Source organism: Lissotriton helveticus, chromosome 2_1 (assembly GCF_964261635.1).
Source record: "Lissotriton helveticus chromosome 2_1, aLisHel1.1, whole genome shotgun sequence".
NCBI classification, from domain to species: Eukaryota; Metazoa; Chordata; class Amphibia; order Caudata; family Salamandridae; genus Lissotriton; species Lissotriton helveticus.
In genome coordinates, this window is record NC_136059.1 from 1,248,847,126 (window position 1) to 1,248,865,096 (window position 17,971).

Sequence of the window (17,971 nt, forward strand, 5' to 3'; positions counted from 1 at the left end):
CTTCTAAGGCAGTCATTAGAAGCGTTTTGCACCACTGCAGATTGACTGCCCTTTGACCAATCAAAATACATTGATGCCACGTGGGGAGATTTGAAATACATGTTAGATGAGAAGATAAATACTTAGTACACGTGCTTAGAATTGTACGCATGCGCACACTAGACAATGGGGCACAAACTTACAGACGGGGAGCTCTGACCGACAGAACACCGGACACCGTACTTGATGATGCTGTGTTACTGCTGTGGCGTGGGAGCACCACCCCAGGGGTTACAAGCAAGGTGGCAATAGTCGCAATGGGTGACTTAGGGTTCGAAGTTGTGACCCTTGGCGACACCTAATGAACATCAATGACTTCTACTAGCACTATAGCTTCTACAGCTTAAGGCATAGACCGCGATAGTGGGAATATTTAGGTTGCTGTGTCCGTAGGACGATCTGAAGCTTGGCAGTGTGGATCTGCCAGTGCTGGTGGTGGTAGAGGGTGCAGGGGTGTTACGTTCAAAAACTTTCCCTAGTGCTGCTTCTCCAGCACAAAGCTTGGATGTGTACCTAAAGTCTCAGTTGTAGAAAAAAGTTCAAGTAACCAATCCTTTCACCATTTACCAGAGCAGGGTCGAATTAGACTGCTCTTCATGAGGAGTGAGGCAGAGAGATCATGGTTACTCCATGAAAGATACTTGATCAGTGGTCTTTTCAAAAAAGTTTCTGTGCCCCTGTTGTTATATCATTATACTTTTAAATGTGCATATTATAAGTTTTAACACAAATTTTCTCGGATTTGATGTATGACAGCAGAGTTTGGAAACAGAGCCAGTCACTGCTCACTGTATCTGAGCCGTGCTGTTCGTCCATTCCAATGTCCCCCTGCTGCAGCAGTGGCGTAGCTAGGGGGAAGCAGTCTGCCCAAAGGCGGCTCTTTTCTGGGGGCGGCGGTGGCGCAAGGAAAGTTATCTTTAAAAGAAATTTGATTCTCGCTTGCCGTCTGTCGCATCCCCCACTTGCCATCGTCTGTCTCCTCCCCGCTCGTCGTCTATTTCCTCCTACCCCCCGTGTGTCATCTGTTGTCTCCACCCCCCACACTCTTACCTGCAGCAGGCAGCAAACTCATGGAAGTCCTGGATCACCCCGGGCGGCAAAATCTCTAGCCAAGCCACTGTGTTGCAGGTAAGCATAAGAGACAAAATTGTGAACCGCCATGGTGCTGGGAAAGCAAGACTATCCTATGATATCATGATTATGTCCTTAATTTCCATAAGTGGCACGCATTTAATTTAACAGGATCTGGTACTCCTTCTCCAAAGGGCCCTGATATGAATCTCATTCACCACTACAATGATATACAGTGAACTGGATAATAATAATGCAGCACCCACCCCAGGCCTGGCATTGCTAAATATTTCAGCGAATACCTCACTGAGCTTCCTGACACACTCCTCTTTCCTCTAGGTTTATATACGGTCCTGTTTATACCTAGTCATGTGTTTTATGAGTTCCTGCATCATGTAGGATAACCAAGTAATCCAGTGTCTAACTGTCACCTTGCCATTTATTGCATTTAAAAATTAGCACTTGAGTGATTTCTAAAAAATCTGGTTACATTTTGAAGAAGAGGTACTTGACACATCTTGTTTCCATTTAGACCATAAATAGGGCCATGTCCTCATTAATTAGACACATCTGAACTCACAATATTTCAGCAGTCATCAAAAATTGCTTGTTTAGGATCTGGAGAGCACAGTGTGTTCTAGTAAACATGGAAAAAGCCAAAGGCATGATAGGAAAGCAGGGCACTGATTTCCCATCTTTTAAAGGGACAGTACTTTTCTTATGCTGAGGGAATGCTGGTGAAGGGTCTATTACTTAAGACTGACTATGACCGATTATAGGAAAATGGAGGCATGAAATGCTTAGTGGGCAACATGACATACAATTGTTTGTGGAAATGTTATTGACCTGAATGTGACCTTTTCCATTACCTGTAGGACGTACAGATGTACGTAGAGCCTTAAAAGATAACCAGGAGTGTGTAGGTCTGTAACTGCCATATAAGCGACTGGATGAAACCAAATGGCCTGGAGCGTTCCAGGTACAAGGCCTATCCCCCACCCCTTTCATCTGCAGTATAGCACAAGACAAAAAGGCTTCGGCCAAGAGGTGGCTAGAGCTTTACTTCAATCTCAATTCAGATTTTTCCTGCATCCTGGAAGATAGTTGACTTGGTGCTGGGGTGTCCCTGCTGGTCCTTGACCTTGTTCTGCCCCTAGTTGACCCACCTCCCGCTTGAGAAGAGTGATTCAAGGGAGCGGTACTTATTAGCACTTGTCACCCTAATGCTGAGAATGAGCCCTAGGAGGGTTGATCAAAGGACACTATTTTTATAAAGAGTAAAGGGTGTGCTTTAGAGTGACTATTGCAGAGCTTCTGGGCTACTTTCCAAGCAGTTTTGATGCTAGCCTGGTTAAACTGGAGTTTTGAGAGGAGGTTCACTGGTGATTAGACAATAGTTTGTCTCTGTGGCGATGGCTGGCAGACGTTAGCCAGGCAGTGGGTGATATTCTTGTTACACCTGCTTGCTGCTCTGGGTTAGGTGCGCGCAAACATGCTGGTTCGGCTGGGCTACGCATTCCGTGCGGTAACTGCTGACTCCTCTAACTTTTTGCACCAGGTGTGGAGCAGGTGCATGATCAAGAGGAAAATGAACTCATCTGTGATAACGATGTGCACATTGGTCACGATTCACAAAGAAACGCAGAAAAATATGCACCAATATTAAATTTCTTTGAACTGGTGCAGTTTTATACTATGGAGAATTGACAAACTTTCCAATAGTATGTGGAGGAAAGTGGGGTATTATGTAATGAGGCTGGTTAGACTTCTCTATGCAATATCTTCATGTTATTCAATATAGGTCCTTTGGATTTACACCAATAAATCCATGGCTCAGTTCTGGTAGTGGGGCACAGAGCAGTCAGGCAAGAGGAACGTGTTAAGCATTACTAACATGGACGATAAGTAATTGACAAAGAAATACAACGCCAATTTACACAAATAAAGCAGATTCTTGTATGAATTTAAACACCAAATCAAAGACAATCGAAAATGTATAACCAGTGGTCTGGATTTTAAAAGGAAAAATAAATCAGTTTGTTTAACTCTTGCAAAACGATAACGTTGTGGTCAATGAGAAAATACACTAGTGACACTCTGTCACTTGCAGGTTGAATCCAGGGAAAACCACTGGGGGATAAGCTGATGCAGGTCCTAGAACCAGGCTTCGACTGATAGGTGAATTTTTCCTGGCTCATTGGGCCTGATCACAGAGTAGTGCTGACCGCGGGAGCCGTGGATGTTGGTTTTGCTGCTTGGACAACCCCGGTGAGGAAAGGGGTACAAAAGCTTGACAAAGGGGCCACCAGGGTGTTTGGTTAAAGGTGTTTTGGATTTCATTCAAGGTACAGCTTCGAGTAAAGGTAGGGGTAGCAGTGCTGGCCACCAACAAACCTTGGTAGTAGCAAACACAGCTTTCGGCTACTTCGATGTCCTGGAGTCCGGGGGAAAACAGTAGCCACCTGAAACTTGCCGGATATCAGGACTACATTTCCCACAATGCACTTATGCACAATGCATTTACTTTTGGGCGATCTCTTGGTGGGCCCGATGGCAGTGATTCTCTGGCCCTGGGAGTGAGATTTCCCTGCTGGCTGCAGGGGACCACTACGTCTAGTCCAAGGGAGTTCTAGAGTTGCCTTTGGCTTGCAGAGAGGTTTCTATATTCTTTGGTGCTGATCTCTGGCCCAGGACGAGTTGTGGCTGTGCAGTTGCAGGGTTGTTGCCACAGGAGCAGAGGATCAAGCCTTTGCTTTGTACAGGTCCTGAAGTGGCAGTCACGGGTCTCTTCTTTGTCCTTGGTGGGAATTCAAGCAGACCTGAGGTTCTAGTGCCAGGGGAGCCCCTTGAATCCTAGTTTTAGGGTTTTGGGGTTTGGCTGCTGGTAGCCAATGGGCTACCAGCCCCAGCTGCTAATCTGTCCATGGGGTGACCACATCCCCAGGAAGGTAGCACCTTTTCTATCCCTATTATGCCACTTTTCAAAAGTGAAGTTGAAGTTGAGTTGGAGCTTCTCCTGCAGTTTGCAATGGTAGACCTGCTGTCATCTCTTTACCTGGGTCACTCAGGTTAGCATAATCTGTTCTGCAGGCCCTGGTGACCGCTTTAACTCCCACACCACCGGTACCTCATGCCAGGGACTTATAAGGAGGGACTTATAAGGAGGTTAAAGTAATTGCCAATTGGGGTTACCAATTCACATACTTCATATTCTAAGGCGAGAGCACTTGCATGGGCACCTGGTTAGCAGGCTCCAGTGCACTTTCAGAGGTAAAATCCACAGCATTGGAGAAAAAAGTGTGACAGTTACCATACAAAAAGGGCACATTCCTGCAGAATGATTTTAAAGCTGTCACAGGAACAGATTTCCAGGTGACAAAAACAGCAACAGAGGACATATTTAAAGGTACAAAGAAAGACTCGCCATTATGAATGAATGTGTCTTATGCAACATGGTCTAGGCGTTTCTTCCTGCATTCTGGGCATCAAGCATGTGGAATTAACCTTGGAATCTTTCAAACACATTTTTGCTTCCCTGGAGAAAGGGAGCGCTGTGGAGAAATCTCCTCAAATACTGGGCTAAATGTGTGCAGAAGGACTTTCTATCCCACGTGCTAGCATATGTTGGAGAGCATTTGAATTAGTCCTAATCAAGAAACTTTTTTTTTTCCTGAGCCAGTCACAAGGCAGTACTAAATTCCTAATCTTCCCTTTCTGATTACAGTAAGGCCTACTAGGTGCAGTAAGAAAGGTAATGCGTCTTGTGGCCAGATTGGACAGATGGAGTCTGCATTAGTGGACCCAGGATTTCAAACATAGTTGTGCAAGAAGGTCAGTCCTATATCAGGCTGAAGAGCTTACTGAGAACATTAGTGGGGGTAAAGACAAAGTCTGGCATTTATTTGATATTTACTAATGGTACCTGCATCTGACTTGAAATCCCATCTTTTGAAATTCAGATTAGGACAAATGGCATGTGAGAAATTAATGTGTAAGAACAAAGCAGGTGGGAGTTATACTTGTGACTGTAGTATAGAATTTACATGTCTAAAGATTCATTATGTATTCATTTGACCATTGCTTAAACGCAGCAGTGTCAACATCTTAAAGGTCTGCTTAAAGGGAAACAAATGTTACACATGGCATTGACGCATTGTACCAGACGTCAAGTCCTAGGGTGGCTGTAACATTGAGGAAGATGTTTAAAACTGTAGTTGAATTGGTGCAATGATTTAGATTCCGCAATGTTGGAGGAAAGAGCTGTGTATTTGAACCGGAAGTGCCCTCGGAAGTGGGTCCGAATATGGGGTGCATGGAATGAATACCGGGGTTATTTGTGTGAGCCGCCACTGTTGGAAAGTGAGGATGATTCGGAGTGAGTGAGGGTGATAAGAAATACTATCTCTTTAATAAGGTGCCAAGTGTTCTTGTCCTTTCGGATTGTTTGTGTAGTCGCCAGCTGTATTCTCGATTTACATGTCCCGAACGCTGAATGATACAACTGTATTGTATGAATATTGTATGCCCTATGTTTTCTTTATATCATAAAATAATAAAAATGGTTAAAAAAAAACTGTTGTTGAAATGTGCAAAGAATGTAGCATACTCCCTTTTTATGTTATATTTGTGTACTATATTAAAGTTAAATGACAATATTTCCCAATGAACACTTTGTTAATATATCACTACTATCTGTGAATAAGAAGGCTGAGGGACTGAATTGCTTTGTGGTCTTGTTTGCTTCTTTATGCCCCTTCCTTAGTCTTTGTAGGTGAGCGCCTGAACCTCCCTAGAGTGACAGTATTAAAAAAATAACTCTGCTTCTTTTTTGTCCTATCTGGGGACAAGGGGTACATGTCTTTACCCTGCCCAAGTGGATTCAGTACTCCTTGATCTTTCATGCAGTTCATATTGATAAAGTCTCACCTGAGGGCAATTGGGTGGACAGAATCTTCTCAGCCCAATCTTCTGCGGGTTTCGCTTCCAAGACTGAAGGCTAGTGGATGAACATCCATCACCTTTCAGCCTTCGCTGTTAAATTTACGTACAATGTTTCAGACTGTTTAAAGAGGCCTGTAAGCACACTATATGATTTGAATATAGATATAGAGGTCAATTCCTCTAGTAATTTGTCATCTATCTTAGTATCTGGTTTGTACAGACTCTTTTGGGCGATGAGGATCCTATTTTTAGGGTATAAAGATTTGGTGGTTAGTTAGGATACCTCATCATTCTCCAAGGCAGCATCTAAGGAAGCTTTGCCTCGAAAGCTGTCAGTCTCCGCAGTAATACAGGCTGTTGACAGCGTAAGCGGGCTTTACCTTCTTTTCCGGTGATTGGTTGTGCTCCTGCTCATCATGGGTATTTCGTAGAAACCATGACTAAGCAGTAGGTCTCTCAGAATTACAGTCATGAGACCGTCTCTGCAGGTGCTAAGAATAAAGGCAGGCCAGTATCTATTTTCAGTCGGTAGATCCTATAATAAGATTAAATGAAGTTTCATCAACACCCACAAAATTGAGTTAAAGCCCTCCTAAAAGAGTCCAATCGAAAGTTGCTCTGTGGCAGGAGTTGACAGCCTTCTCAACAGGCAAGAAGGAATAAAAGTAGATGGTCATGTGGCTGTATGACTACTTTTCTGTAGACAGCAGCCAGCTCGTCAGTTATTCAGAAAAAAACCCTGGGAGGTCTAGGTTGATGAGGATCTGCTGGTGGCCCGGTTGCTTTGAAGTTTCTATTGTCTTTCTTTGTCCAGATCCCTGATTCTGGCATGGATGCTTTCTTTAGCTTTATGAATGTTGTGGGTTCTGCACTTCAAGAACCAGTAATACGTGAATGGCAGATACGTATTGAGCAGTTTGCCTCAATGGCAGTGACTTGGATTCCTTTTTGTACAAGCACTTTTAATGGTTGTACTGTCACATTTCCTGTTTTTAAATCTGACCTGGTTCAGGCAGGGGTTTCTCATCCTTCATAATTCTAGAAAGTGGTGATACCTTAGTTCATTTTCTTCTCAGCCTTCTACAAAGCAGGCCAAACTGCATTGCCTGGATGCATGTTGCACTGTCTCTGTATGCAAACATGCTAATCACTATTGTCACTGGTGATCAGTCACTTTACGTAGAGCTGCACTCTCTAGACTGATTAGGACTCCAGTAATTGTTGATGCCATTACTTCTCTTAGAAAGCTTCAGTGGCTGTTTACAATAGGATTTGCCTTGACTGTTTATCAAGTATTTCTTCTTGCAGTGAGGAAATTAAGGTTTCTCAAGGTTGGGACAAGAGAGATGTTTTCTTGTTACGTGGAGACACATGGTGGCAGGTCCTGGCTTTGTTCATTATCTGGACCTGGCCTCAAGATTTTGTTCTTGTTTTAGTATGCCTGATGAATAAGGACTAGAACTCAGAATGTATGTATAAGTAATGTTAAGACTCCAGGTTTCTTGGGCATGGGCAAGGTTCTTTGGCTCCTTTTCCATCTTTATCACAAACTTCCTCTTCCAGACCTTCCATGTATCCTAGGTTGGATACCTCTTGACTGTGTGTGCCTTCTTCTTCCATAGCAGGTTGTATGGTCATGAAACATCCAGCTTGTCTGTCTTTCTGGAGGTTTTGGTGGCCATAAAGGTATGCACGCTTTGTGTGTAGAAAAGTGTACTGACCATTCCTGGCGACCTCTATAGGCCTTCATTTTTAATTGGCATTGTGCGTAAGGCAAATGTATTTTTTAAGTTGATTACATGCATTCTTGGAGTCACTATACTTAAGAAGAGTACATTGAAGTTGTTTTTGTCAGTCACTCTTTCCTCTCCTTCCACTCCCTCTACAGGTTCACTCCTGTAATGTGATATACAGATGCAGCCAGCACAGGTAACTGCGGTGGGGCAGTGAACCAGCGCGAGGCGGGGATGGAGGGGGGCGTAGACAGACAACTTAATAGAGAAAATTAAATAAATACATCCTATTTTATCGCATTTTGACTACCCCATCACCCCCACCTGCACCTGCCTCACCGCCCCACCGCGGTTACCTGTGACGGCTGCCCCTGGTGCTATAGGGCTACTTCTTTTCCTATGGCCCTCCAGTCTTGCAGGGCCGTGGCCAGAGTCTCACTATTTTGCCTGATGGTATGCTTCCCTTATGTGCTATTCTTCCCTCTTACACCACCTCTCTGATTTCCCTTCTCCCAGTGTGCCTAGCCCAGGTAGCCATGTAAAGGCTAGAAGGTTAATGATGGGCTCCAGTGATGTTCTCAAGTATTGGCCTGAAAGGACCCTTTGCCAGAACCCTTGCTGTCTACTCTCTCATCACCCTTATCTATCCCCATCATCTCTTATCCGTAGATCTTCTATTCTCCCAAATACTCTTTTATCTTCTAACCCTTTCTACCCAATAAGTATACTTAAACAACACTTAGAACAATGGCTCCCCTTTTCAGCTTTTGAGTGCACAAATACATATAGCTCTCATACTGTGGAGTCTGCGGTCTCCTAGGTTGCTGCTACTCCATTGCGGGATGGACTGCATAGACCCGCTTCTGTGGTCATAATGAGTTTTCTGCTGCTGGGTAGACAGCAAAAAACTTTGAAAATACCATTATCCTCTAACCTAGATCATTATTTAACTGCTGGCTTAATAGCACCCCCGGGAATTAGGCTTCTGTCTCTTCTGGGTGGGCATATTCTACATTATTGTTGACTGAAGAGCATCTTCAGGACCAGTGGCTTAACAGCATCTCTAGTGTTTGGGCTTTTTGTTGCGCCTGTGTGGATTCCATACATTACATTGCTGACGGCTGAACAGTGCTGCTAAGAATTGGCCTTCTGTTTCTCCTAGCATACAGCTTACAAAGTAGTACTGGTGGGTTAACAGCACTTCCAGGGATTGGGCATCTGTTGCTGTATTACTAGTGTCTGAACAGTGCCTGCGTAGATTAGACTGCTATCATTCTACAGTGATCTCCTAATAAACCCAACCTAGCGGACGTTTCTCACCTGTCCAGACGCGAAAGCCTTGGAGCAAGCTTTGGAAAAAAAGGGAATATCCGCAACTACTGTGACTTTGGAAGAGCAGTAAATATGTGGCTTCTCGCACAATTAGGGCTAACTCCCTGACTACACATAATAATCTTTTGTGTACGCTGCCTGCAACGCTTTCCCTCACACTCCTTTCACATTCTGCCCCATACACTCGACCGGACTACGCAAGCATGCACAAGTCTGGAGGACAACCTCCAGACATCACACATGACTCCAAAACACTCTCTTCATAGGGGATCCCTCTGCAATGCTTTCCTGCGACCATGGACAACAAAAAGAGTATCTGCATACTGGACCTGTCAGAAAGCGCACTGAGGCCCTTAAAAAGTAGGAAATCTATAGAAACGTGTTACAATGTTACTGAAAATTATTTGATCTCAGATTGACATTTTCGTTAAAGCAGTTCATTGCTTGACATAAGCTGAACTTTTTCAGTGGTTGGTTAGCTAGTTCTGAGGACTCCATGTTGTGGGAGTTGGTAGCCATCTCTGCTCAAGGGGAGGCTGTGGTTTAGATCTGGAAATGATTCCTTGACCTGGCTATCTCTTACTAGTGCACACGTTTACATAGAGAAAGGTATGACTGGTAAACTTTTTTACATGATAAACTGCAAAATGTACAGAGTTGTGTCTTCTTGTTTTCCTTTAGCAGGGGATAGTCAGCGTTTTGCATAATTGGGGGGGGGTATTTAAACACAACTTCATTGTGTAGCACGATACTTTAAATTACTGTAGTTTCAAATCAAATATTAAAATACTTTCATCTTTTTAGATCATCGTCACTATCATTCTTTCATTAATTGTTGGTGCCATATTCTTTGGAGTGAAGTCGGATGAATCTGGAAGGCAGAACAGGTGCGTGAATAAAATCATATGTTTCTGATAACTGGTTCTGGTCACAGGGAGCACCAAGTGCTTGAAGTTATACAGAAACTTCATTTTGGGTAAACTAGTAATATTGTAAAATTGTTTCGAACTGAACAGTTGAATAAGGGTTAATAAATGTGTTTTTATCTTAGTGTGAGATCAGCTATTTGAACAGGTCACGGGTACATTAATAAGATATGTCACTTTACTGTTTTCTCCCTATCACTGGGACGCAATCACAGTATTGAGCACAACTTACACTCCTTTGCACCATAGTGCAAGGGTGTGTGCATGAGTCTTACATAGGTTTTGTACTGAGAGGTTGCCCCTACAGTTTCAAGTTTAACAATGCTTTATTTAGGGTAATTAAGTCCATCAATGTATAAAACAGCTTGAAATTTGTAAAAATGTTAATGAATGTATTCAGTACATTAAAAGAAACACTTCCTGAATAGGGGAGACAGTTCATAAAAAGGACTAGCCATAGATAGGGTGTGACAAAATAGTGCAAACATGTCAAGTTCTTGACGGGACTGCAAACTTTACGGCAATTTGTATGATCGCATGTATATTAGGTATTGTTTCACTTGGATATGTGGGTTGATATTGTTCAAGAGCCAGATTGGGTTTAAGTGCAAGCGTTGTTTATGCCCAGGGTGCCAGATCCAAGTCATTGAATGTGCTAGAAAATACTATGCCTAGACAAACTTGAACTCTTTTCCCACTTTGGATGTGTACTACAGTGCAGCAGATATGTAAAATCAGAAAAGTTTATTCAAAGAGGCATTATTTTTTTGTTCAAAACTCTGTCTAATGTTGTCAATATACAGCGTTTGCATCAAAACCATGCGTGGTTTCATGGGGCAACCACCCACGGAATGCTATCTCTTATCACAAAGTAAACCAAAGTGGCACAAAACACTGCTTTGTGTAACTTTCAGGCAACTTTCCACTCCAAATTGAATTTTACTTCGAAACGTAAGTTAAAAATAAACATTTTGTGCCAGTTTTTCTCACTTTTGACACGCAATGCCGGAGCAAAATGTTTATAAATCTTTCCATATGTTTTTTCCTTATCATATACAATCTACATACATGGTTCTTAACCTTTTGACTTCTGTGGAACCCCACTTTATCATTACTGGAATCCAGGGACCCAACTATATCCCTATTGGGATCCGGGAACCCCCACGTAGTCATTGCTGGCAACGGGGAACCCTAACCTAAATAGTTTTGATGATTTGAATTGCTAAACAGTATGCAAACATACAGAAACAAGTATTCATCAAATACACAAATTATGAATTTTTCTTAGCTCACAACAAATATATAAAAAATGAAAATTATAATTTTAATGAGAAGGTTGGACCTTCTCTAAATTCAATTGAGGCTCCCCATTGCCCATACTATACTTTTGATGCGCTTGCACTGCTCCCGTGAATCAATCTGAAGATAGCAACTTAATATTTCAGGGGTGTGGAATTTAATAAAATATCTACTTGTCCATGGGGCAGGTTGCTTCATAAATCTACTTGTCCTGTAACAAAATCCACTTGCCCACTTGGTGCCATGTACTGCAGCGACAAATTATGGCCGCAATCTCATTATATAAAAGAGTTCTGATATAGCCTCCTTGATTATGCCAGGGCTCATACCATAGTAGTGTTTGAATACTTGCAATCCCCTTATGTTGCCACATTTCCGCAGATCTACATACTAGGGCTGAACGTAGTGGTAAGCAATAGTTCCAGGGTCAGAGTTCCCTTTTGAGTCTGTGCAAACCTACTAACTTGCATGTTTTAAGGGTATCAAAAACTCTTTTCTAATATATTCCCATAGAGAGAAATTTTGGAAATGTATTCCTGACAATGGTAGACGTAAACCTTCTTCCAGGGTTAGGAAAAAAGTCGTTGGAGGGAAAGTGAACTTGCAAACACTCAGATTTTCGCATGAGCAAATCTACACATGCATTTTTGCCCATACAAAAATGCAGTTCACAAATATTTTCTAGGAGTACTATTATTTATTGTCCTACTTCTGTAAATTCTTGGGAATTCACGAAAGCCGCATAACTACCCTTAATGCAAGGACATGTACCTTGGGTGCACTTTTAAGACTTAATTTAACAATTGGGCCCCTAAAATGGTCTGGCGTTGATCGTGACCTTTTGTGTTTCTTAAAGTTCTGTTTCGGCTGGCTTCACTGTGAATTGACAGCATTCTGTTCTTTCAGAAGGAGCATATCGGCACACAAAGTATTTTTGTTCATTGCCAGTGACTCCTGTGGCAGTGTGTGCTTTTTGAGACCAAAAAACTATGTTTGCTTTTGCCAATGTTTGTTATAATGATGAGGGCCTAGCAGCTCCCACCCCAATAAGGTTTTACAAAAACCATGTATAAACAAGTCACACATTGACATAACTAAAAAGCTGACCACTAATTTCAGACCGTCTGGCTTTGCAAATGCTTGTTTGTTTTTGTTTCCCATAATCATATTGAAACTGGTTACACTGATTTTCCGTTATGAATATTTTTGGGAAACACTAGCATGCATCAACACATGTTACTAAATGATGATGGAAAGAAATGGTACCTGAAACTTTACAGTAGTTTAACTAAATGTTTTTCTTTCCTGCTTTAATTTTTTTAATGAACATTTTATTTTGAAAGCAAAGAATCAACAATCTTGATTTCAGGCTTTTGCAAATATTTGCATCAAATCAGAGAGCATTCCGGGAGCATTATACATAGCTTCATTTTGCTAAACTTTGAAAACATGTGCAAACATTTTTGTACTGGAACCACTGTCAGCAGTGTAGTCGGCGCTTACAACGTTTAATTAGACTGCTCGCCCTAATTATAAAGGCTTTCAATTAATGAACCATAAATACAAGTTTGAACAGCAGTAACATATGGGCAAAAATATTACCTTAACTGCAGATAGTCTCCTTCCCTGAACCATAATGTGGTACTGCAAACTGGCAGCCAAAGGGTTTGTGCTGCAGGGGATTGGGCCTACTTGTCCCAAGGACAAAATAAACATAAAAACTTGTTGCCCTTGACCCCAAACAACATGTCCTAGGCGTTGGGCTGTAGGAATTCCACATCCCTGAATATTTAGTCCCCAATTACAAATTACAGAACATTTTACATTTTCGACATGTTGCTTCTTTACTCATATACACTTTATTAATCTGTTACTATTATTTGATTTTCTAATCAGTCACGGATGCCCTGAGTAGGCTACATAGACCCTCAGGGTTCCCTGGACCACATCACCCCTGATCTTGACTGCATGAACTACTGGTGGCCAAGAAAGGCTTATGTCTTTCTGTGTATTCATTCTCGCCCACATGCATCAAGGTAAATTGCATTCGCAAACGGTGCGAATCGCATTTTTCGGCCGTTTGCAAATACAATTTCCTGATTTGGGATGCACCAACCTTTTTCAGAAATTTGCAATTTAAGAAATTGCACAATTGCGATTTCTTAAATTGCGAATGCATTTAAGGAATCTCAATTTGAGATTCCTTAAATCCAATTCATCATACTTTTAGAAATTGCTAATTTGGAAATTAGAAATGCAAATTACCATGAAGTTGACCTTCATGGTAATTTGCGAAAATCTAGAAAAATGCTTTTAAATGCATTTTTCTTTGTTACACGTTACACACACACGTGCCCTTGGGGCATGTGTGTGTGTAAGATGTATCCAAAAGCAAATTTCAGGGGTGCAACAGGGTGTCTTTTGGACACCCCTGCACCTTTGAAATTGCATTCTCAATTTGCGAATTCACAATGATGAATTGCAAATTGAGAATGACCTCCCATTCATTCCTATGGGCCTCTAGGCCCATAGGAATGAATGTGTAGAAATTCCTTAATTGCGATTCTCAATTAGAGAATCGCAATAAAGGAATTTTAAGAAATCGCAATTTGTTTGCGAATTTCTTAATGAATTGCATTTTGCAATTCCTTAATTGCTATTCCTTAATTTTCGCAATTAAGGAATCGCAAAATGGAACAATGATGCATGTGGGTGTCTGTGTATAAAAAGGCTTCGTTACTAGTGTTGCTATGTTGCGCTGTTGGCTTCTTTGTGGGCGTGTAATTTCTGTGAAATGTACAAACCATACTAGCCACAGGTCATAATAACAACAGATTTGTACAAAAATAGAAAACAAAATTGCATTAGTAGGTACTCAGACTCATCAGGCGAAACCTTTTCCGTACATACCATTACCCTGTAAAGTCTTCCCAACTGGAATCTTTGGACCCAAATGACTGAAGATCAAGCACTGTACCCATTAAAATACGGTTATGCTAAATGCCTTGTTCAGCCCTTCTCAGTAGCCATTTGAAAGGTACTTGCAGTTAAAATCCCAAAATTCACTCCATAGTGGAAAGACTTTCCAAACGTTTTGAACTCCGTTACTGTAACTGACTGGGTAGACATCACATCAATCACGTCAGCACCCACCGTGGGCCTTCACAAAGCTTTGTTGTAAATAAACAGTCAGGTTCGCCTGGTCCGCAGCAGTTCTAGTTTTTTCAATCGCCTGGAGCGAATCTGGCCCATTCGGTGTAAAGTTTTAACATCTTTTAACCTCACACTACAGCCAACGCGTCAGCCGAGGACATTTAACTGTACTTTCAGAATTGTGCTGTGTGATTTCATGGATTTGACTAGTGGTTTTACTATTGTTATGCTTGTTAATATGCTCCTTTAATGTACTGCATTTAGACATGATTTGAAGTAACTTATTCATACTGTATGATCATGATTATTGCTTTTATGGTCTATGATCGAAATCAAGTAAATGCATGATGATGATGATTGTGGATGGTGCACAATAAGGTATTCAGCCTAGGCCGAGCAGTTACCACCAATACTTAGACAGGGGTCAAAAGGGGGAAACCAGTGACCGATCTACAATCCATTATATTTCAGTGCAAGCCTATGGCAGTCACTAACTCGTCACTGAAACGTGAGCTGACATTTTCCATTTAGCCTTTCATAGGTCATATTGGTGTGTCTAAATGCTTCTTTTACCATTTATAAAGTCAAAGTGCTTATATTTAGTAACTATAAAGATCCCTCCAAGTGGGAAGTTCTGTATTAAAGCAGCCTGTTTATCTTTTATTTCCCACAGAGCGGGTGCATTGTTTTTCTTTGCTGTCCATCATTGTTTCAGCAGTATATCGGCTATCGAGCTCTTTGTTGTGGAAAAGAAGATATTTATGTAAGTTGATGTTGTAAGAAGAAAGATATGTTTGTGATCACTCTAAAAATCTCAGTGTCTACTTTTTAAACTTTTTTACATGAACTCTACCATACAATGCACCTCAGGTTTGGATCTTACTTTTTCAAATCGTTTTTAGGTCTGGATACAGAAAGTCTGCCAGACCTGTTATAACCAAATCTTTAAAATGTATATATAGTGGGCTTTGGCTCCACCCAGAGGAATATTTATCTCTTACCGCATGCTATTGAATGTTTGATGAATCGGTCCATCTCTTCTATAGTGCTTCCATTGCAATGCCTAGCAAACTATTTGGCATCTAAAAAACACTCAACCATTATACTTTTCGTTACGCTCAGTTCTTTATCTCCTAGATGCAATATCACTACAACCAACACCATCACCAATACCAGACTCCACCAACAAACCCAGATACAATCAATACCACATCACTAATGTCAGTATTTTATTATTGGTTTTCACTGGATCTTGATACATTTATAAACTGCTCTGTTAGATTTTACTATGTTTTTGTGTAGGTTTAACAGAGCGAGCACTCCTACTGCCAACACCATCACCACCCAGCCCACTCACAATATCGCCATTAATATTGCTCTCAGCACCACAATACCTCCTTCAAGGTCGCCATCAGTGCTGCGAAAGATAACACCCCACCACTAATTACACCAGTCCCCAGTGCTTAATTTGTGAAATAATAAGGCCTGGTGCCCAAAGTTTTTCTCAGAAACTCACAGCTGACATTGACGAATGTTGGGATTGCCGGAGACTGAGTCTGTGTAGTGTTGATTCAACCTCATGCCTCATTCTTTTATTACCATACTCACCCTGCCCCTTTATTGTATTTGTGCATGTTCTTTTTCATTACACTTTTCTCCCTTTGTCACTGTTTTTCCAAGTTTCTCTTCCTTCTCCATTCCTCCTTTCATGTTTTTTCTGTCTCTTTCACTGCATCAAAGTCGAAAGAGGAAAAGTAAGTGCTGGTCCCCAAAAAAGGAGTGCTAGTCGGCTCCACCTGAAACCACTGGCTCAAATTAAACACATCACCACCAGTGCCACATCACCAACAATATTAACACCCCTACTCTCACTAGTACCATCACCATCAAATCGATAACAACCAATACCACCACCATCACCTTCACCAATTCTACCACCGCTACCAATACCACTAACACAGTTCTACCAAAAGGACCTCAGCTAATACCTCACCAAAGATACTACAGCCACCCATATCACCAACACCACACCACGACTACAAGTTCACTACCAATAATACCAGCACAGCAATACCACAAGCGGTAATGCCACTGAAAACAATATCACGGCCAACAGTACAACCAAAAAACAAAACCAGAATGATAACTGATACCAGCTCCTGGAAAACATCAAGGGTGATCAGCAGCACCCTACAAATCCAACTGTCATTAGATTACATTGTCAGTAGCACCAATACCACCACTAATATCAGCACCAATACTACCACTATTGGTACCACCTACATCACCACCACCAATACCAATCAACCACCAATATTACTAATACTACACCACCACTATTCCCACAACCATAATTAACCCCATCAGTAAGACACCACTAGTACCCTGCCGCCATCAGTATCCGTACCACACCCCACCAAGTACCTCACTACCACCAATACCAATATCACCTTCCTGATAAAACAACCTCTAACACTTTTCCCAGATCTACTGCCACAATACCAATAACACCACCACCAATACCAACAGCAGCTATATCACCAACGGAACTGCCACATTACCGTCGGTACTACCAACACCACCATTAATAAATACCACATTATCACAATACTGCATGCTCCACATCAGCCATTGCATCAAAATTAATTTCTGCATGCCTGTGTTTGCATGTGTTGTCAAATTAAAACCATATGTACTGGCTTTGCCAATGCTTGGTTTGAAGCATGTGTTGGCTGTAGATACAAATGCTTAGCATTATCCCACCATCTAGTGTTGCCCTCGGATGATTAGAATTTATTTTTCTGCGAAGAAGTCTTTGAGTCACGATGTATAGTGACTCCTCCTCCAGTGTGTTTTCTGCATGCTGTGCGGCTTCTTTGTTAGATTATTTTTTTCGCCATCGGGTTTGGATGTCAATATTGCAGTTCCGGGACCGAAGCTTAATTCCTCACTGAGGCCTTTCAGGCGCTCTTTTTTTCACCCCAATCTAAAGGATTCGTATCCAAACAACTCCAGCTGGGCTTATTGGTCATTTATCAGCACCTGCTTGGGCCCGACCTTCCAAAACATCTTTGTCTCCATTCTACTGGACACCATCTACAAGGGATGGAAAACAAGCCCTTCAGCTTTTGCCCCAATTGCCACGCAAAGTACTCGGGCAAGATCACCACATTTTGCAATCTATGTTTGGCACAGGAACACAACGAGGCTTCTTGTGAGGCGTACGTGGTGTTCCCTTCGAAAAAAAACCTTCGGCAGCAAAGTTAGCGTAGTTGGACCCACACCACCATGCAGCGGCACAGAGACGACACACAATACATATTTGGGGTGCAGTCACCAGACCCCGAACAGGAAACCGAGGACACAGATGTGCCATCAGATGTGCAGATACTGCTAGCTAGTAGTGGGAACAGCTCGGACTCCAAACCCAATTCCACACAGAGGCACATGAGTACCTCGGCCAAAGCCACCCAAACC

General features: G+C 42.0%; 1 protein-coding gene across 1 annotated transcript in view; it reads left to right on the forward strand.

Moving 5' to 3' along the window:
• LOC144818604 (broad substrate specificity ATP-binding cassette transporter ABCG2-like) overlaps window positions 1-17,971 on the forward strand; it is a 413,780-nt gene that overhangs the window by 255,988 nt on the left and 139,821 nt on the right. The window contains exons 10-11 of the mRNA XM_078676198.1: window positions 9,921-10,003; window positions 15,168-15,257. Coding sequence (XP_078532324.1) covers window positions 9,921-10,003; window positions 15,168-15,257 — 173 coding nt within the window. The remainder of the gene's footprint in view (window positions 1-9,920; window positions 10,004-15,167; window positions 15,258-17,971) is intronic.